The 21394-nt window shown below is 38.3% G+C and overlaps 1 protein-coding gene across 11 annotated transcripts in view; it reads right to left on the minus strand.

Annotated features, from left to right (window-relative positions):
• Positions 1-21394, minus strand: part of LOC129722121 (prominin-like protein) — a 109274-nt gene that overhangs the window by 16008 nt on the left and 71872 nt on the right. For 4 of the 11 annotated variants that reach the window (XM_055675359.1, XM_055675358.1, XM_055675360.1 and 1 more), the window contains 15 exons: positions 15598-16174; positions 8293-8566; positions 7826-8178; positions 7632-7756; positions 7368-7391; positions 6625-7070; positions 6269-6560; positions 6008-6211; positions 5806-5949; positions 5404-5742; positions 5217-5338; positions 2461-2511; positions 1784-1918; positions 1050-1478; positions 462-570 (listed from right to left, as the gene is read on the minus strand). In XM_055675359.1, the coding sequence (XP_055531334.1) occupies positions 519-570; positions 1050-1478; positions 1784-1918; positions 2461-2511; positions 5217-5338; positions 5404-5742; positions 5806-5949; positions 6008-6211; positions 6269-6560; positions 6625-7070; positions 7368-7391; positions 7632-7756; positions 7826-8178; positions 8293-8566; positions 15598-16114 (3507 nt within the window). In that variant the 5' untranslated portion in view covers positions 16115-16174 and the 3' untranslated portion in view covers positions 462-518. Of the gene's footprint in view, positions 1-461; positions 571-1027; positions 1479-1783; positions 1919-2460; positions 2512-3778; positions 3880-5216; positions 5339-5403; positions 5743-5805; positions 5950-6007; positions 6212-6268; positions 6561-6624; positions 7071-7367; positions 7392-7631; positions 7757-7825; positions 8179-8292; positions 8567-15597; positions 16175-21394 lie in introns of those variants that run through there. The other 7 variants (XM_055675362.1, XM_055675364.1, XM_055675367.1 and 4 more) reach the window with 7 other exon arrangements.

Here is a 21394-nt window from a genome sequence, read left to right on the forward strand (position 1 = left end):
ATTGAGGGTCAAAGACATTGCTAATTGTGCGTAACAAACAGAAAAGAAATATCGTGCATAAGAAATATATCGCGGTCTAATCATTGCAATCTAATTGGAGGCTAATGTAAACTTGATACTTTTCAAAAATGAACAAAAGTCTCCAGAATCGAAAAAACCCCATTATGAGAACAAACAATTGGTTTTGGCATTCATTTACACTTTGCATCGACAGACCAAATCCAAAACTAGCTTTTAACACAAAGATTAGCACTAAAGAGCAAATTAAATAAAAAAAAAACAAAAAATGGAGGTTGCAGCGTACTCCCTTTGGAGGACGGACTTGATAGAACTTTAGACAGATGATGGATGCAGGATTGTGAGTGTGGTGTTAGTATGTTGTGGAAGATTACCAACGGAGAGCAGTCTAGGGGAATCAGGGTTCACACAGGCAGACGGTTGTCCACCGTTCGAGTACTCACGCCGTTCGCCGCACGTGTCACCCGTAGCCGGCAGCAGGATGGACCTGGGAAGCTAGTCTAAAATTGACGGTACGCTCTGCCTTCGCCGTTGCACGAGACGTAGTTGCATCTTCGGTAGAAGAGGAATTGTTTGTTGGTTTGTTTTTGTTTTAAGGAAAGTATGGCATGTGCACATCACATAGATTAGTTTCAAGAGAGAGAAAGAACAGCAAAGCAGTTCATATGAGTTGTGGGACACAAGATTGAGAGGAAATAAAACGACACTGAGATAGAATGACACTTTCGAAATGAAGATCGCTAACAAATACATTAGAGGATGTAAATGAGGTGTATTATATACAAGGATGATGGAATTTTTGAGGGAGGGTAGTTTGCCGGATACGGCCACGAAGGAATGACTCGAGGTGTGCTGCAGGCATGTCAAATAGCGAACGGTAAGTGAAGATTGTCATATGAAGTGCGGACACATTGTGGATTTCTGGAATGTGTAGGACGAATGACCTTAGGCACGGATAGAACGAAATTCCCTAACTAGAACCTGTTTCTTCAGTTGATTGTTGGTTAGATTTGGGTAGGCTAGTCTAGTACCGCTCGTAGAAGCTATCTGTCCGCAAGGTAGCTCGCCCTAATCGTTTTCCCTTGTCAATGTTGCCAACCAGTGATCGGGGCTGCCGGAACGAAACGGTCCGAAAATCGAGAGGCGACGGAGTGCGGCTCGCCAGAAATCCTATCGATCGGATCGAGCCCACACTGCTATTGCTGCGGCTCACGTTCGTTTCCCAGCCGAAGTGGATGGCATCGTCAGTGTCGGCTGGCCGATACCTGGAATCACTGCTGATTCGATGCTGGAAATCATCGAAAAATGATCGTTGGAAGAGGCGACTAAGTAGCCTGTTTGGTGACGGTGGGAGCTTTGCGGGCGAGTTGCTAAGTTCCGTGGAGTCGGAATGGTTCAGCGAGGACCCATGCCCGTCGAAACTGCTATTGGTTAGTATTGATGGGATTTGAGTTTCTACACTGGAAGAGTATAAGGAGTTTTGTGGAGTGTTAGTAGAGTACGGGTCCAGAGTCGGTGATCCACCGACTGAGCTTCATTATTGGGTGAAACATTCAAAAGAGGCAACGATTACTCTACTGATTCCTACGGAGGCAATATGAACTAAACGGGTGGTAACTGTTTGTGTGCGGTTTGCCATGTGTTCGTGAATCTACGTACCGCGTGACAGCTTGTGTCACACGGTTCTTAATGTTCACTTCGAAGGGAATGAGTTACTATCGACCGTATTATGCTGTGCCTGGCTCTTCGGAGAGCTGATACTTACTTTGGCGCCATGTCGTTATATCTGGGCTCTCGACTGTGGCCACCCGAGGGGCTTCCATCCTCATAATACACGTCACGTCGATCATGCGAGTCCCGGCGGCGGTCGCTCTTCTTACGTCGCTTGTTTTTGGGACCACTGAAAGAAAAAACACATTTGCTGTCAGATGCTTCTTTTCTAAAATTTAATTTAATAATTAAATTAAGTTGTTTATATGAATAACGATAATCCAAAATATGAACACTCATATGTGGGATGCACCATAAACATACGAGACAACAATTTCAGAAGAAAAAAATGTAACATAAGCCAAACGATCATGTCTAGGTTGTAGTATATTTCAGGGGCGACTCGTGACTTTTGAACCTACCGGTTCAACTACAAATTTTGAAAATCGCAGTTCGAGGAAGTATTCACAGTCATGTCCGCGTAATCACGCAAGTCATTCTATTTGTTACTATTTGAAAATGAAACTAAAAACCAATAAAATATCAATATAAATTTGCGATTGAAAACTTTTTTTTGCATGGCGTTCCCATGTGCAATGCACAGGTTGCACCTATGGACGAGTCGCCCCTGGTATATTTAAAGCACGGTTTGTGAATTTTTCGCTAGGATTCGCATTTTATCCGTTGAGAACAACCCCATTGGATGCAGTTAGTGAGCCTGGCTATACTTACCTCGCCAGCGGTATATTGTCCCGTTCGCTGTAGGCGTCGTACAGATACTCCCTGTAATTAGACGGGAGAGAGAGAGACCACAAAAATAAAACTCTCGAACGCAAATTGGTTAATACACTAAACGAAACAAACGAACAAACAAACAAAGTAATGGAAGTAATGTACAAGGTGAGGTTTTGTGGTAGAAAAAAAAGACAAGTTTTGTGCAAAACACTCAAAACTATTTACAATAAAAATAAAAATTTACGAACTAAAGTATTGCGATAGAGGAAAGAATAAGTTACAAAAAGAAACGAGTAGAACCCAACAAAACTAAGTACATAGCAAAAAGATAAATGAAAAGTAATCTTATTAATAGTTGTTATGATATGCTTGAACAATGTGAAATCAATCTAGAATCGCCAGGCAGTGATATGAATGGTAATAATTGCGCTTATTAAAACTACTTATTGGAATTGATTAGAATGATGAATATGATCAATATTTATGCGCACCCACCTTTTTCATGACGAGGATCAGAATTTCGAAGTATAGCTTTTTTCAGTTTACATTTGGCACATGAACTTATAATTTATTCACGAGTTTGGTGAATTGGTTATATAATCTAGATTCAGTATTCCTTAATCTGATTACAACTTACTAAACAAACAATCGCAATTCAAACCCCGAGTCCAACCTTTAATTTAGTCCCAAATCAGGAGATTCAAATAATTTCCAAACCATTTGACTTTTTCACTCTTTTGACTATTCCAGAAAGACCTCTTTATGGAAAATATCTTCGAATCCATTTCCAAGTATAAAACTATTTCAAATTTAATTCCAAATCCGAATACAATCTAACGCCCTCTCGAATAGATTCTGAAATCCAACGACATTGAATCAATCTAATTCAATCTAAAATTCGACGGCAATTCTGAATCAGGCTTAAAAAATATATTAGTTCAATCTGGGATCTGATCCAAAGTCCAAACCTGTATCCAATTCGTTGGAACCTAATCCCAACTTTAAAATTAAAATCTGAACCAGGAGGCAATTCTAAAACCATACCAACACCAATTAAAACTCTATGTAGGTATAAATTTCTCTTCAAATCCAGTTTCGAATAAAATTCACTATCCATCCATACGTTCTACTTACGAAATGAGTCATCAAATTATTAGTTGTAATCCAACTTCCTACTTTCAGCCACACTGTTTCAAGTTATTCGATTTGTGGAAATTGTGAATATTTGTAAAAAGAGAAAACATTGAAAATGCTTGTACAAAAAATGTTTAATAATCAACAAAACCAAAATCAACGACATACGGTGGTCCCAGTATTTTTTTTTGTTTGCTTCAAATTTGGCGGTAATCTTCTTTGGTTCTAATGGCAGCATAGGAGTTGACTGTAGACCACATGTAAAACGACTCGTTGTGATTGCTGGAATATTTTATCAGGCGCTCAGTTTTCATGTTTTTGGACGCAAAAAATTGGATGTGCAAAAAACCTTGGAAATGTTTATGATGTACTGCTTTATACTAACAACTAGCGGTAAAAAACTTATTTTAGCACTTTTTTTTTGAAATACTCAAAACAATCCTAAAATCTTTAAAACTTGTCCAGTACTTCAATTGTCCGAACTGTCTATTTGCGAACAAGTTTGATGCAACCATTTTATCGAAAATCGATTCGTTACATGAGTGAATCCTCCAGCGGAAAATTGCAAATCTTATTTTAAGATATTCAATCAATAAAGTAAAAAATGTCAAAGTCGTCAAAAACATCTTAAAATTCTAATAAGTAACAGAAGTAAATAAAGTATAAAAATTAAAAAATAGCAGATATTAAAATGTCAGAGAAGTCAAGTATGTCACAAGAGTCAAAATCATAAAACTTTCGAAAATGTCGTAAATGGTAAATTGTCTGAAACATTGTTGAGATTGGCAAATATCGTCAACATTGTTTTGCGTGAACATGTCTCAAAAATTCCAGTCTTATTAATACACCCAAATGTCTGCCTTTAAGCCAATATAAAAATACCGATGAACAGTTATTCGGATATTATTGTTCCCAGAACGGATTTATTCATGTAAGCACTTACCTAAACAAAAATGATTTCATCTAAAGAAAACTAGCCGAATGTAATACATTCTAATGTACGCTCAGGGCAATGGCAATTAGGTAGCATCAATGTAAGGCAGAGTTATGCATTGTTAACGAAGCAGAGATGTGATAAACTAGCAATTATTATACTTAGCGGAATAGACAATTAAACGAATAAAGTAACCAACGCAACTTACCAAACACAGCTGTTACCAAAAAGAACTACCTCCAAGAGTTGGCACAACTTACGGTTACCAAGCCAAGATTCTACACATTTACGAAAGGTTAGTTTTACTCTACACAGGTGTATCGACAGTAATCCAAAACAATGTTAAGACTGAGTCAATCGGAAATGAAATCGTTACGCACAACCAAAAAACTACATAAAAAAAAACTTTTATTTACACTAATAGTTTAAAATAGTGGTAGAATCTACTACATTCGATTAGTAAAAATAATCTAGTGGATCTAACTAAATGACAGGAGTAAATAACTACTACGAGTAGAAGGATCAAGAACAACCGAAATAATAAAAACGAAAGATTCATGAGCTTTGAGTCTAACTTTGCCGTCTACATGGAAAAATAAGTGTGTGTTATAACACGTGATTAATCTCGAAGGATGATCGACGGTTTGGTTATTCGCTCTACTGAGTAATAGTGGGACAAACTTACGATTCGACTAGCGGCCCCGGGTATGGGTCTGACTTTTGGTAAAGTGTGGACAGTTTTACGCACAGCACGATCGTCGGTAGGAAAATTACCAGACACCAAGCGACTCCAGCCCAAAATCCATTCTAAAAAGAAAATCCTTTTATGAGGTACGTGTTTCACTAGAGCAACTAAAATCCAAAAATCTTACGAATGGATCCACAATCCGATTGCAACTGGCCACCGTCATCGAGTCGTAAACGTTAGCTAGCGGACCACAGCGGCCTACTTCCTTGGTGGTGGAATCGATCACCAAGTTTAGATACGAATGAATCTGATTCAGGAAACCCTGTGTGAGTTCTGTTACCACCGCCTCGACAAAGGGTTGACCCTGATTGTTGATGTACTCCTCGGCGTCCTTGATTTGGTTAAGAAACTCATCAATTGCGACGGCAAAGGATTCCTTTCCAAACTTGAGCATCACCTCCAGGCTAGTGGAAAGGTTGACCAATTCGTTTGTGTAGCGCAGCATGGGGTCCACTAGGTTTGCCTGTTTATAAAAGGATTTAACAGATTAACTTGTGCCACAAGTAGATCCAATATTTTGACGTACCTGGTAGGAGGATAAATGAAGAGCTTGGTTCTTCAGATTGACCTTGATATCGTTAAGGTCTTTGTTCGATGGAATATCGTCAGCAACTTTGCGTAATTTATGGGCAATGTCATTCAGATTGTTCTGTGTAATGTTCTGAGTAAGCTGTAAAAGAGAGATAACTATAACTAAACCAAAAGTAGTGCTGCAAAATAATTCCTACATGATCCACAAATTTGTATGACGCAAAGTCGTTCAAACGAGAGTCCCGCAGATATTGGACATCCTTCTCAGCATCCGCGTCTAAAATAACCACTGTACCGATTTCGATCTTCTCCTTGAGCGCGTTCAATTCCCGTATGATTCCGTAGTCCTCAGGGAACTGACGGATATCTTGGATATTATAAAAGTTTGACAATTTCAAGACCTGCGAAAACACATAAAATTATTGTTGAGTATAGATTTTGAAACACGGGTTTCTGACCTGATAAACAGAATTGTTTGCTTTGCAAGATTCGATCAGATCCACAATTCGAAGAGGATCAAGCTGTCCATTAGTATCCTGTAACTTCCATTTCGAACGTGCATTTTGGCTACGAATCTGCTCGTAGTACTTGTTGATGTTGAAATATGTATCAACGTAATCAATTATCTGGCTTTCCTTGGGGTGTTTGAGCGAATCACAGACGCCCCGGCGGGCAATGCTTCCAACGAGGAATGACACTAGCGTGAAGGCTAGTATCACGGAGAAGGTGAGGAATATTATGGCCACTCCACTGTGGATAAGAAAAGTATTTTAACATTTCGAGCATCATTTGAATTATTCAACTTGCAACTTACAACATCAAGAATCGGCCTCCGGCTCCCTTATTGCAGCAATCATCCCCGTAGCCATCGGGTCTCTTTCCACAGATTCCACACAGTAGACCACAGATCAAGCACATCAAAATTAGCAGCAGCACAGAACTAATGGCCAATCCAACATAATACCGGTAGATACCGTACTGAACGATATAATCGTCTGCCTGATCCAAGTGCTTGTAGCTATTATTTCCGATGGCGTTTGAAACGCTGCCCAGCTTCGAAGTCAGCTCATCGGAAGCAGATTTAATCGCTCGCCCGGTCGAATCGGCTGCTGCCGTCACCAGCGGGATACTATCCCGGACAGTTCGCTCCAGTGTCTGCTTCAGCCGGTCGAGCTGCATGACACCCTGCTTCACTGCGACGGCAATATTGCCGGACACCAGCTCCTGCACACTGTTGGTGATTTCGGTCAAATCCGGAAGCTGGTAGAGAATCAAATTATACACAATTAAACTTTGCATAAAAAAGGCTATCTCAACTCATTCAAAACCGAGCAGCTCGGCAAAATAATGACCAAACCGAAAAAGAAACCTAAAATAAGCATCATTAGCAAACTCGTTTTAAAACGAAACGATAAAACACATGCACGTGTTGATGGGCCGCAACAAAAAAGCCCCTAGGTAAAACGTAGGGTTGAGCGAAAGGAGAAAAAGTCCTTGAATAAACCAAACAGCAAAAACACACAGAATTGCTTATTTTTTCAGCAGCATGAAACCTACCCTCGGGAAGTATCGATCTTGTATCTGTATGTAATATGAATTCGGTTGGTGGGTTTGCGTAGACACGTATTGATGAGAGTTTAGATGAACATGGTGTTAGACATGGAAGGACGTACACACATATTCACACAACAGCGGAATAAGATTACGTTCAATTAGGTTGCGTGAAATTGGAAAAACAAAAACAGAATATTAGAGCGCACTTGTGAGGCCTTCGTAACAGGACCACTTTAAAAAATTTCGGCGAAGCAATTTCAAACTCACCGAGTTGTAATCGATTCCATTCGTATCCAAACGACCGATTTTATAATCCTCCATCACATTGATGCAGTCCTGGGTGCCGCACTTCGTTAGCGAGGCCAGCAGCTCACGCTTAACGCCCCGTAGTCCTGTTGAGCGGAAAGTAACCAGTAATTAAAAACCCATAGAGGCCCTCGGAAACCACAAAAACCACCCACCATCATTTAGCTGGGAAGCATTCACCCGCAGTTCCTTGGTCAGCTTCGTCATAATATCTAGATTGTTTTTGATTGCCGGTAGCTGTTCGACAAACTCGTTAAGCGTGTTCAGTTTTTCCGCTTTGGATTCCTCCTCCAACCGACGGATAATAATATTGGAAGCGTCGTGCAGTGTGCGCTTCAGTTGGCTGTTCAGTTCCTGATAGTTGGTGTCCAGCAGTTGCGAGATCTGCCGCGAAGTCGTTTGCAAAAACTCACGTGTATCGTCCACACCGTACCGGGCTGAGGTGGTGATGTTCTCGACCCCGTGCTGCATGTAGCTGTTAGTCGCGTAGGCTACCACAACACCAAACCTGCGAAGGAAAACATATTTTAGAGCCAGTGGGAAAAAATAGAGTGAAGCCATATTAAATGGGTTAATTTCATAACGAAGGACGACGCAGGGAAATGTGTGCGCACAGACTTACACCAAAGAGGATGTGGTACAGATCAGCACCAGACCCAGCAGCACTCGGCGGCAGGTATCGTGTTTCTTATCGAACGGCTGAGTGCGCCCGCCACATCCGCCGAAACACCGGCAGCAGCACAGGCATAACCCGATGATTGGCATCAACACGATTAGCAGGGTACTAAGCACCACCACCAGTAGGACCGCCCAGTACTCCCGCAGCAGTGGTCCCCAGTTGTTTTCCTGCACGTTCGGTCCCAGCTGGATGTCTCCTTCCCGCACGATAAGGTAACCTGAAATAAGGAAAGGCAGAAGAGCGGAACGCACGTTAGGTCTTTACTAACAATAGCACACCAATTGCAGCTGGCTGGCTGGTTGACGGACACAGTCTTGGCATGTGCCAAGAATATATGCGAAGTTATGTAAGTTCACGTAGGTTCATATCTATGTTATTGTTGGTGGTTTGTACTTTCTATTAGACCCTGATCGGACAGAAAAAGTAGGTTTACACATTAAAGAACAGAATTCCAATTCCTTTGGCTATTTACTATTTAAAAATTTGAAATGCAAAACCGGTGAGACTAGACCTGATGTTATCAACTAGCAATCGCAGAAACAACCTTCTCAATTTACTTCTCAATACATTAATTTGCGAGAAATTCGCAAATAATACTTTCCTTGCTCACAAATACTAATAAGAGACCCATTGAAAGTTACTCTAGATTGATTTTGACAAAACAAAGTATGCAAAATTGCCCAATTAAACACAGTCACACGACGTTTTATTGGATTTAGACTATTGGTCTGCAACATCTCATGCAGTTAAATTGGGTTAGTCACAGTTCAGAAAACTGTGGTAAATTGATTATTCACATCGCAACCGCATTCAACAGAAGCAAATGAACCTCATACAGAGTCCACAGTCAAAACACCACGAATGCATCCACAGTACAAAGTCAAAAATCACGATTGCGGATATTATGTCAACAGACCTTCTCAGATTTGGCTCAAAGTTTGGGACATTGTTCATACAGGTTCACTAAAAATCCTGGCTTTGTGAGACACCTTTCCCTTTTTCGAAAAAATACCATTTTTTGTTCAAACTCTCATTTTCTTTTATTCATAACTACAAAACCATAAAACTCAGGAATAAACTGATACATAATTTTTTAAGAAACGTAATCAAGAAACAAAAAATATCAATTATGAGCTGCAGTGTTGTCAGATGTGTAGGTTTTGCATTGGAAAAAAAATTGCGTTTTCCGGAGTATGTTTTGAATTCAAATTAAATGATTTCATCGTGTCACTGAAGTATTTTCTAGACTATTTTTACGAGTGAAATGTTCTCGGGCATATTTTATTATTTAATTACTCTTTTCTTGAGCCTCTTCGGTCATTTTTCCTATAGATAGTATTATGATTTGTCTGATATTGATGACCTGGAAACATCGACTCTGTCTAACCTGATTATTTTCTTGATAGTTTTATAATGTATTTCGGATCCAGATATTGGCCAACGCTCATATCCTAGCCGATATAAAATATTAATCTTCGTTTACGTTCAATCAATCATTGTAAGAAATAATGAAACAGAATGAAACAATGACAACACGCATTTACATAACTTTTCAATGTTAAATTTTGTGTGTTTTTCCCAAACTTATATTTGAAGCCTGGCGGATTAATGTCTAAATCGCAAATTTTCGTCAATGGAGTATTTTGGGTTTCCGAGTTTAAAAAAAATATGTTGAAAAAACTTCTATCACATTTCTCACTAAAGCGACAATTTGCGCAGTTTTACGCTACAGCGGCCAATATGCATTTGAAAGCTTACGTTTTCACCTAAATTTTGAATGTAGTCACAACCGTGGCAAACTGCGGCAACAAAACTTTTAAGCTGCTTTTCTACAAAAAATCACTTATTTTATTAATTTTTTAGTGTCAGGCCTGCTATGACCAAATTTACAATATCTAATAAAAGAGATTTGTATTGCACAGTATTTCAAACAACTTTTCTTTTGACGCCAAAGAAATCCAAACTATCATTGAAACTGCAAAGCCTTCAAAAAGTAATGTACTTTTTTTCAAAAATATGTAAAAAATCGTGAGCATGTCAACTTTGAAAAGTCATAAAAAAATCAGACTTCATGATATTGAGCTCAAATTTTGGATTTAAGCACTTGAATGTTAGAGCCAGAGCTGCGGAAAGTCACTATCATACTACTGACATTACGCCAAAATGATGCAACACCAGAATCAGCCAACAACGATGCATGGTTCATTACAAAAGAGTTTGCGATGTTACAATGATTCTCTTAGCGTCAACTCTCACTCTCATTTTTTTCTTGATATCTTTCTCGATCATTCGGGTATGGCTGTACTGAGATTGAACCAACAGAAATATCAAGTTCATTTTGACAGCATGATGTTATGAGGCTAGCAAACATAATCAATGATTTTTCTTCAATTGATATGTATGATATTGATATATGGTCGGCGTGCGATCAGACCGAACTAAGCGCCGTTTTCTCAGATTGAGTTATTGACACCTAGTGGATATGAGAAGTAATAATCTATCTATTATGAAGTAACGGAATCGTTTGAGCATTCGATAACGATATTATAACAAATATTCGCTGTAACAGCTTGTACACAGCAATTGCGGCGTTAAATGTTTTTCGACGCTTGGTTCGGTTTGGCTGCACGCCGACTAAAAGCATTGTCAATAAGCAACTATTACTTCGTTTTGTAACTGAGCGTATTTTAGTTTGGTACATTTTGAATCTGTATGATCATTCATTTTTATTCTCAGTAGAGAACATGCTTCTTCATAACACCAATTGTAATAAAAAGAATTCTATTAATATTTTCCAAATGATCTCATATCTGAAAAATAATATTGCATTTTTATTTGTTTTTTGACAGCATGAGTTTATTAATTTGATTCTTGAATATTGTGCTTGTTGTAGGTTAAACTAAAGACAGTGTTAGTTCGCGGCAAAAAATGAATCGCGGGAGCAAAACAGAAAACTTTTAAATATGTATGGGTATTAGGGTGGGGAAAAATGATCGATTTTCCAGAACCAAGTTTTTTTGGTTCCTTTTGGGATCCCAAACAACCCTAAACTTACCTGAAGTCGATTGGTTTTGTCTCCGCTTGGCGCATTGCATTTCAAATTTGTATGAAAATTTATATGGGAAAACCTACTTTTTTGCATTTACCTTTCTAGAGAGCTCAATAATGCTCTAATAATGCACTACATTATGTTAAAGTATAGTATTTAAGATGCCTAACAACTTTGTAGAAGACACTAAAGAGCTGGGATGTCTCTAAGAAGAGCTATAGCTGTTCAAAGTTGAGTATGTCGATTTAAATGCAGAAAATCTTCTTTTCTGCCAACATTACCAATGTACCGGCGTCAGTAGGATTCCCATCAGAAGTAACCTGTCCTAACGAGTTTATACACTCAGCTGGATCAAGTAAACAAATTTAGGTCAATATTCTAGGCGTAGATAGAATCTACAACGTGTTTCAGACGTCACTTCTGATGGAAATCTGACTGACGCCGGCACACTGGCAGTGTTGGCAGAAAAAATGATTTGCAACATAAATTTCGACATACTCAACTTTGAACAGCTCTAGTATTTTTTTGGCTCACCTCAGCTCTTTAGTGTCTTCGGCCAAGTTGTTAAGCCTGTAGTACACTCTTTGTCTAATGGTCAAATATTTGACCTTCTGACATAATGGTCAAATTTATTTGACATCATGGTTGTTGTTTGTCCGTGTTTGCCCCATGTTAAAATTGGAGAGTGACAAATAATTATCTTTGACTAAATTTTCATCTGTCAAAAAGTGACAAATATTTGACGCTCGGTCAAAGAGTGTACTACAGGCTTCAGGCATCAAAAAACCTACCGTTTGAAGTCATGAAACCTATGGTTTGAGCCATTTTGAGCTCTTTAGAATGGAAAATGCAAAAAAGTTGGTTTTTCCATACAAATCTCTATATAAATTTAAAATGCAATGCGCTAAGCGGAGACAAAACCAATCGACTTGCAATAAATTCAGGATTGTTTTGGGCCCCAGACAGAACAAAAAAAACTTGGTTCTGGCTTTCTGCTATCAAGTTCCGTTTTTTTTTTTCATATAACGATTCCCCACCCTAATGGGTATGTATGTTTATACACAGATCCTGTTAAATTTTGGCACGGTTCAACTTTGAAACTGTTCAATTTCGGTTCGGAACGGTTTTTTCTTTTCTCCTATTTTTCATTCATATTTTCTTTTAACGAAGAGGCCGGAGTTAATCGACTGGTTCCGGATATATGGCCGGAATATGTTTCAGTAACATGGTAACGATGATCAAAGTAGTGCTTAGAAGTGCTTAAAATCCTACCATGCCTCTCATTGAAAAATGTAAAAATGCGGACCTGTTCCGGTTGTGTTCCGAATACTTGGGGTTGTTGTGCCAGCCCATCAAGCGACACCTATAACCACTGGTTTGAAATTATAAACCTAGTTTATTGAAGGCCATATCTTGAATTGGGATCGTCACGGACCGCAAAGCAGATCAAATTTAAAAAATCCTGATAGCAACAAACTTCAAGCTGGCACTGACATAATCACGCTACTGAAACGATTTTTGATATTCCAAAAATCACCTTGATTTGCATTGCAGTGATATTTCCGAGTTAACTCTGTATATTCACGACGATTGACAATGAGAACCCGAAACTGACAACAAAAGAGACAAGATATTGAATCACTTGTCGGATCTCCACGCTTACTGTGATGGTTGCTGACTATTCATGAGAGAAAGAAACGAGTGCGATGATATTTCTCTCTCGTCATAGTCAGCATGTTGCTTGGATTAATCGCTGCTCTGGTTAGAGCAATGAAGAAAAAATATTATGAAACGGCTAATTTAAAAATTTTAGGCTGATCCAAGGAAAAACTGCATATACAGTAATCACCCGTTTATATCTGTACCCGATTTTATCTGCCCCCGATTTTATCACATTTTTCGCCCGATTTTATCATCATAAAACATTTCATTAAAAAAATGTCAGGGTGAACTGATTTTCTATTACGCTTCAATATTTAAGATATTTTTCATAATTCTGTGTATTATTCTGGATGCAGTTTACTTTAAAAATTCAACCGATGCACAATGTTACATTTTGCTGTTATCGTGCGAATAATTGAGTAGTGATACAAATGTTTATTATAACCGTAAAATATGTTCGGAGAAGTTTCAAAATAATTGAAAACGCATCTTTTGATGTAGAAAGCTAGGTGATCAATCCTCCTAAAAGTGAGATAGAATATTTACTTTTTCATTAGGTAAAGATAGACGCTTGGTGTCTTAGGCAAAGTATTAGGTGATCTCAAAACAAGAAACATTACAGAAGACATCATGTTTCTATCTCTTGCATATTGCAAGCAACATTTCTATGAGAAGGCATTAAAAATCGTTATTTACATTTTAAGATTTTTCTGGTTGCAATGGAGCTTATTACGGGAGTCACTTCACGGTGAAATATATTTCACTCTCACGCTCACTTCACTTTTTCAGACCTATTCCCGATTCCACCTCAAGTGAGGTGACAAAAATCACCTCCGTGGAGTGAGATTGACAGTGAAGTGAAATTGAGAATAGGACAAGTGAAATGAGATTGTTTCCCAGCTCAAAAATGTCTAAGTCCCAGAAAGTCGTTTTTCCCCGTTTTTTTAGATAACACCAGATCTTGACGTGTTCTGCATTTCTAAGACATTCGGCATCAAAAAAAATGTTTTTTTTTATCGAAAATTTCCTGAACTAGTTGCATTTTTTTCATCGGGCAATCAAATGAAAAATTGACCGTTTTAAGGCACGGATCAAACTCTGATTCGCTTCGTTCCTGAAGAATAAATCCAATATTTACCATTAGATCACAAACCAATCAACTTTAAAACTTATGGCAGCTTCGTGGAATCATTTCACCGTTCAAAATGGTCGTGAAATAATTCCACGCGAAACGTCGCTTCTTCCGTTCTCCCTTCACTGATATGACACTCATAATAACCCAGATTCCACGGCAGATGTCACTTCGCGACGTTTTTCTCACTTACGTGAGTCCCGTAATAGGATTTTGTTCACTTCACTCTGATTTCACCGTGAAGTGACTCCCGTGATAAGCACCAATATGTGAGAGATATCAGCATGCTGTCTTCGGCAAAGTTTAGTGTTGTGAGAACATCTATGGTACTGCGCTACAAAAAAAAAAAACGTGGTTAACGATCTTCTGTTTCTTGTTGCAATAATTATGGCGCACCCTGTGGTATTTCTCCCGCAGCTTTGAATTAATATGACTGTACAAAATGGCTGAACTATTTGCTACCTACAACAGTGAAAAAAATCTAGCGTTATTCGAAATTGTAGAGAAAATAGTAATCGAATATCAAAGATGTCTTTTACCAAGTTTTTCTCTATGACCACAAAAAATATAAATGCCCTGAATTGTTTAATCCATTCAAGAACCAGAAAATTTCAAAGTTCAAAGTAGATAAGATAAATTGTATTCAGTTGCCAACTTAAAAAAACTGATTTAATGCAGTGAAATTACAATGAAATCGAGCGAAATAAGGCCATTTCATAACAGACATTTCTTTTTCATTCTCTTATTTGAGAGGAGCACGTTTGAGATCTACGAGCCCGTCAAACTATCGGCCAATTTAATTTTTGTTACTACAACTCTAATCCCAGAACATGAAACCTTCGACAAAGCTTTTGTCATAGCGAACATTGTTTGATGGAAACGATCCAACCAACGGTATTTTAGAATGCTTTAAACTGTATGCAAGAATGGTCATATTGTCCAAAGCTTGCCATTCATCTTGCTATCGTCACAGAACAATTTTTTTAATCGTGAGAAAGTCCGGCAAATCGAAACCATTGTTCCGCCCGAATTGGCGGCAAACCGCGCACAATGGCCGTTGATCAATTCGCCACCCTGGTCAAGTTATATTGCGTGGTAAAAATATACCCTAAACACAGTTATTCGTTGCCTGTTTCATTCTTCTACTATAATTGATGTCGGCTAAACAGTTCAACATTTCCTCGCGGTTGATTGTTCCATAACAGATCATACAGTTTTGGGTTACCGAAGCCGGGGTTTAATTGTGGCCAAGCGTGACGACTGGAGTTTGACGGTGTCTTTAAACTGTAGACCTCGTGTGTTCTTACTGGGCAGTGTAACGTAGTAAGGCATTTTCAGACCGTAACCAGATCAGCTCAACTGGTGATTCGATACCTCAGTGCATAAAGTGGGTAAAATAACTCACCTTCCGGAACCGGGTTTGTGCTAACAAACAGCTTTACCACTAGATTGGTCAGATTGTACAGCGGAGCCATCCCGCGGGCATTGTACGAGGTTGAGCTGACAAAGTGTGGCGTTTCGCTAATGTTGGAAAATTCAGTCGTGCGAATGTTCAAGATGTAATCCGCTTGCACTAGCAGTACACTACTTCGGCTGTTACTACCGCTAAAAACGGCGATGAGCAATAAAACGGCAAGCGCCGATAAAGGACCCCCGATGGGTCGTCGTAAACTTCGCCAGCTTCGCGACGAGATCATATCTGCTGAGAGGGAATGGCGTTTCGTCGAATGGCTGCTGCTACTGTGTTTGGCAATGGCGATTTGGCTACTGCTGCAGGTGCTGCTGATGGTGGTAGGAATAGAGGAGCGAGAAGTGATGCCGGTCGTATCGCAACCTCGAACAGTCTTCTGAGGGGGTCGTGAATGGCAAACGCGAAGCGTTTTAGCTCCGTTAATGTTGTTAATGCTTCCTGGCACTCCCATAGCTGGCGCTGGAAGGCCTGGAGCGTGACTCGACAGGAATTATTTTTGCTAATGTCCAATCTGTAACGAGAAAAAGATAAAGAGAAATGTTATTAGCATCTGACACCCTTCTCACTCGAAGCTTGTTGTATACATATAGGGCAACCAGAAATTTCCACCAGTAAACGATACAGGCCAATTGAGTTTGTCAAAAGGTTACAACTCAGACATCTCTCAAGATTCTAATACAGTTTCTTAACGAACTCATCATTGGTACATTGTGTTTTTCTACTAACCGATTCTTACTACGCACACATCGGCTGATATGTTAAGTCATTCACGGTGATTGCTTGAATGAGATAGGAAAGTCATCAGTCATATTCATGTCAGTCAATTTTATGGTTTCACAGAAACATGGGGCTGAAGGTAAGAAGGTTCGCCTTTACAGGAATATTATCTGCTGAAACGCATGAATCAAAACTTCCATTTTTTAACCATAGTTAACCATGACTTTGTACTAAATCGACATCAAAATTATCAAGCGAAGGAGGAAAAATCAATGATCAAAAAAAATGACGGATAGAAATCATCAACTATCATCAAGCGATTCAGCGGCAACATTAAAATCATTTCAAGACACCGAAACAGCACAGACTAGGACGGAGCCTACAAAATATGCGAAGTTTGATTCGAACATGACCATTGACCTTATTAATTCTCATCTGTTGGATATACATTTGAGAATTAATCGACTCGAAAACAGTTTCCACGATGCATTGATGCACTTGGAACGCGGCATCGGAGTGTGTTCGCAAAACGTCCTGCAAATCAAGGAGGCTATAGTCAAACTAGAAAAATGTTCCAACCCGGAAGAACAGAATGTTATTGTTAACCTGAAACTGACAGGAAAAGACATCAAACTGCCAAAACTAATTGAAGAAGAATCTCTATCCGAAAAAATTCTCCTAAGCTCTTCCGGAGAATCCTCCACCAGTGATAACGTACATCGCAAGCAGAGAAAAATGCTCAGTAAACTGAAGCGTCAGGTAAAAAATGGTTGGTTGATTGATACAGCCTAAGCGAAAATTGCTAAAACCTGTTCCGCAACATTTACAGTTTTCAGAGTTCCTTGCATAGTAACACCTATGTTCGAGATTTACCCGGCAACGATGTTTCCGAGACCGTCCAAAACCAAAAAGTAATTTGCAATCGAGATCGACATCGTTGATTCAATTAAACCTCGAGTACTGCACTTCAAGAAATAAAATCAAAGTATACCCACTTCAATACCTACCGGTCTGTATTTGTACATTTTGCGATTTATAGGTCTGAAATTTAAAGACATTCTTGAAACTAAAGTAGCTAGGTTGGGAAAGAATGTCTCCCGAGCTGCGCAACGCAGCTGCAAGTTTTGCCGTACTAAAGGAGTGAGCAACAGAAACAAAACACTCAACATATGCTTTTACATAGGAAAACAAACCCCGGATTGTGGGTTGCTCCCCCATCCTCCCGCTCTACTTATAGGTACATGTACATTCGTACATCAACCGAACGGGATGGGACTTAAGAGTGCGGTGGCCGTTAGATTAAGCATAGCACGTTACATGACGCAGCTGGTCATTTATTTTAAGGAATTTCAACAGTGAGCATATACGCACACCAGTGTGCGTAGACAGGCAAGATCGTCTAGCAGATTGCAGACTGTTCTTTCCGTGAAGTGGGTCAACTAAAATATTGTGGGAATTTCCGAATTACTTTGAGTTTTAAATAAGAATCATGAAATCATTGTGTACTAATGAATTTAAAAGTTACTCTTCATATTTCAAATAGTTTTAGATTTTTAAGTACGATTCAGCGTAACTGGGATTTTAATCTTTGATTTCTAAGAATTACAGTATCGCGCGCTGTTATGATTGTGCTCAGTAGAGATTTTCGAAGTTGGCTCGTAATAATCTGCTGTGTAAATATTTGTTTCATTTCAACTCTGGCGCTACATTTCGCGAGCATAAGTATATCGATTCGAAACAAGGAAAAAACACGTGATAATTTTTGTCTGCATTGGCCAATCATTCGATTATTGAGATTCAGATCAATACTTTGATAAGTAAAATGTATTTTTCACTGCTAATTAAATTTTTTAATTCACTATTTTATATCTAGATTGCATTTTAGATTTACTGTATAGAATGATTTTTTTTGCTGTTATATTTCCAATAAACATTATGAACATTTGGTTCGGTATTGTACTTTCATTTTATGATTTTCCAGCTTTTGGGTGAATATCGCTATAGTATTTCAACGACAAAAATTTTGTGAGTCGACATGACACGGTTTTTTTTGTAAGATTCGGACCACTACTACCATTATTTTTGGGTTCATAACAACAATACACTGGGGTCATTTTTTACGGGGTTGATTGTTCCGCGTTTATAAGTTTAGATTAGATTCACTTATACTAAACTCTTTTGACACCGCGTGAAAATAATCTTCCAAATCTCGTAAAAATAAACCGCGTTAATGTTATTAAATTGCGTTAAATAAAACGCATAGAAATAACCCGCATAAAAAAAACCCAGTGTATTTTAATTATTGTTAGTTTAGCAATTTGTAAATATACTCAAAATTAAATTTTGTTTTTTAAACATATAAGCATTTTGACGTAGTATACGTCTAACGGCAACATTCTGAGATAGGAGTGTCAATTGAAATACCAAAATAAAAAAATTAGCTACCAAAATGCGGAAAATTGTTTTTTGTGACAACTACTCTACTGTTGAAAAATATAGAGCCTTGTTTTAAATGCAAATTTCGACCAATCAGAGTTGGAAACAAGGCCAAATACCACCCAATATGAGTATTTTCGAAACCTGGATAATATTCAGAGGCCGGAAAAAGATCCTGGACGCCATTTCAATGTTTATGATGGTGTTTTCTGATTACTGGAAACGGGTTAAATAGTCGAATAACCATCAAAAAAAATTACCGGAATCAGATTGGCGCTCAAAATAGAAATCAACTGAAAAGACTATTTTTAAGTTCAAGATAGTATGAGTACTCCCGAAATCTGAAAGATGCTCAGAGACCAGAAGTCGAGTTCAGACGTACATTTGATATCCATGGTTGCACTTATTGAAAAACAGCACAAAATCATCGAATACCATCCAATATGTTTTTTTTTTCGTAATGGTTATCCCAGACGCCAGACAACAACCTCAGATGGCATTTCAAATGTTTGTAAGGCGATCACATTATTTCTAGAGGTATTTAATCAGTGTTGGATAAAAGTTACTGACATGAACACATTGATACAAGATAGTTAATAGTCATAGTCATAATCCATCAAACTCCTACTTATATTGAAACAACAACAACAAGCAATACATTGACGTTAGATAGTAATTTTACGTTACCATGCGGTCATAATTACATGATAACAATAACCAAAATGTTGTTGGATAGATAAAATGTTGGACAATTTGATAAAACGTTAATTATGATTATTATTTCTTCGCTCTGCGGTAAAAATTCATTAAAAGATTAAGGACTTATTTTCACGATCAATGTATCAATCACACGCGAGCATGCCTAACACAGACGACGTCCCAACAACCAATTAATTGTTGTTTCCATGAACCTAGACTAGTCCGATGTCTCGAAGCTAAAAGTTTCTCAAACTTACTTCTAGAACGTATTAAAAACGGATGTTTTGTAAGGAAAAATATAAAGAAAGGTAAAGGAAACAGTACCGTACCGTACCGTATATGTGGAACAGAGGGCCACTGGTGTTTTGTCCTCAGCGGTACAGGACTTCTATTAATGTACAATCAAGGAAAAACTACAAAACTGTTGCTGATGGTGATGTAGATGGTTACCCTAAAAACCATAAGCTATTTTTATTTAATTTTATTTTCGGGTTTCACCAAATAATCGTTAACGGCACAATATCAAAAGAGTAAGCTCTTAAAAATAGCAGCATCTTCACTGTTGGTTTTAACCAATGCCAATTTTTAATACAGTTATGATATTTATTAGACAAAACACACATACTTGTGCGTGGCCTAAAAAAATAAAATAACTTTCAGCAGCCTTTCTACGGTATGCTGGTTAAAATCGAGTCCACATTATGTAGTATATTATCTTGCATTTCACTGAGATATGCTCACATACATGCGCATTCTTATAGTCTGTTGTTTCAAGTCGATCCTAAATCAGGAAATTAAATAATTTTATACTCTATTGACTATTGAACCCAGAGCTGGTAGCGACTGAGTGACTCGAAAACAGAAACTTTAGAGACTAGAAAGGAACCAAGAAGAGACCTCAAAGAAAATTTAAAAAGAAGAAATTTAGTCTAGGAAGCGAAAAAAATTGATTTGTGGAAATAGGAGTTTTTTCCCGTTGGGAACATTCCTCTGCGACCAGTGATTTGATATTTTGTGGCGAGTCTACGATTTAATTTAATTTAATCAGGGTGTCGTGCAACTCTTAGGTTGAAGGATTTCCACTTGCTGAACATTGGCATCGTCTTAACAAGGTATTATTGAACGAATGAAGTGAAAATAGGAAACAAAATTATTGAACTAAAAAAAGGCAATGAAAAACTGAAAACAGCAACGGCGAACTGTCACTTCGTACACTGATACTAATCTACTACTAAATCCAAATCGATAATTTAAACGAGAATGGAAAAAAAATTTCTATGTTCAAAGAGACCTTAGAAACCTTTGGTTGAAAAAAGAGACATTTTAAAGACTAGCTTCAAGATAGAGACCAATCCTCTCGGGTTGCAAAATAGTCCGCCCCCTTCGTGGTGCAACTTGGGCAATGCTAAATTGACTCAATAATCGTTTGCTTAATGCGAATTCTATCTAATCATCTAATTTCCTCCAATTCCGTTGTACTTACGGGAGTGTCGCTGAGTCGGGGGTCTCCTATTAAGTAAGTACCGCATAATTATTATCCTTTCTAATATCCCCAAGCTACGGTAAAGATGGGCGAGACAAGCAATGATGAATGTCAGGTCTACTTCAGCTTAGATTGATTTAAATGTTACCCCAAACAATTTATTCAAGCAATCTGTGTGAAAGTGATATTCTACGAAATATACCGTGCTTACGCTGCGTTACGCTACGCTAATAACTACTAGCTTCAAAATAGAGACCAAGTGTCTAAAAAGAGACCTAGCCAGAGGGCTACCAGCCCTTCAAACCGCACATACTTGTTCTATTCTCATTTCATCCGTGCTTGTGTGTAAAGATTTTACCCTTTTGCTTACTGTTCTATCATACCGGTGCTCGGTTC

Source organism: Wyeomyia smithii, chromosome 2, assembly GCF_029784165.1.
Source record: "Wyeomyia smithii strain HCP4-BCI-WySm-NY-G18 chromosome 2, ASM2978416v1, whole genome shotgun sequence".
Lineage (NCBI taxonomy): Eukaryota > Metazoa > Arthropoda > Insecta > Diptera > Culicidae > Wyeomyia > Wyeomyia smithii.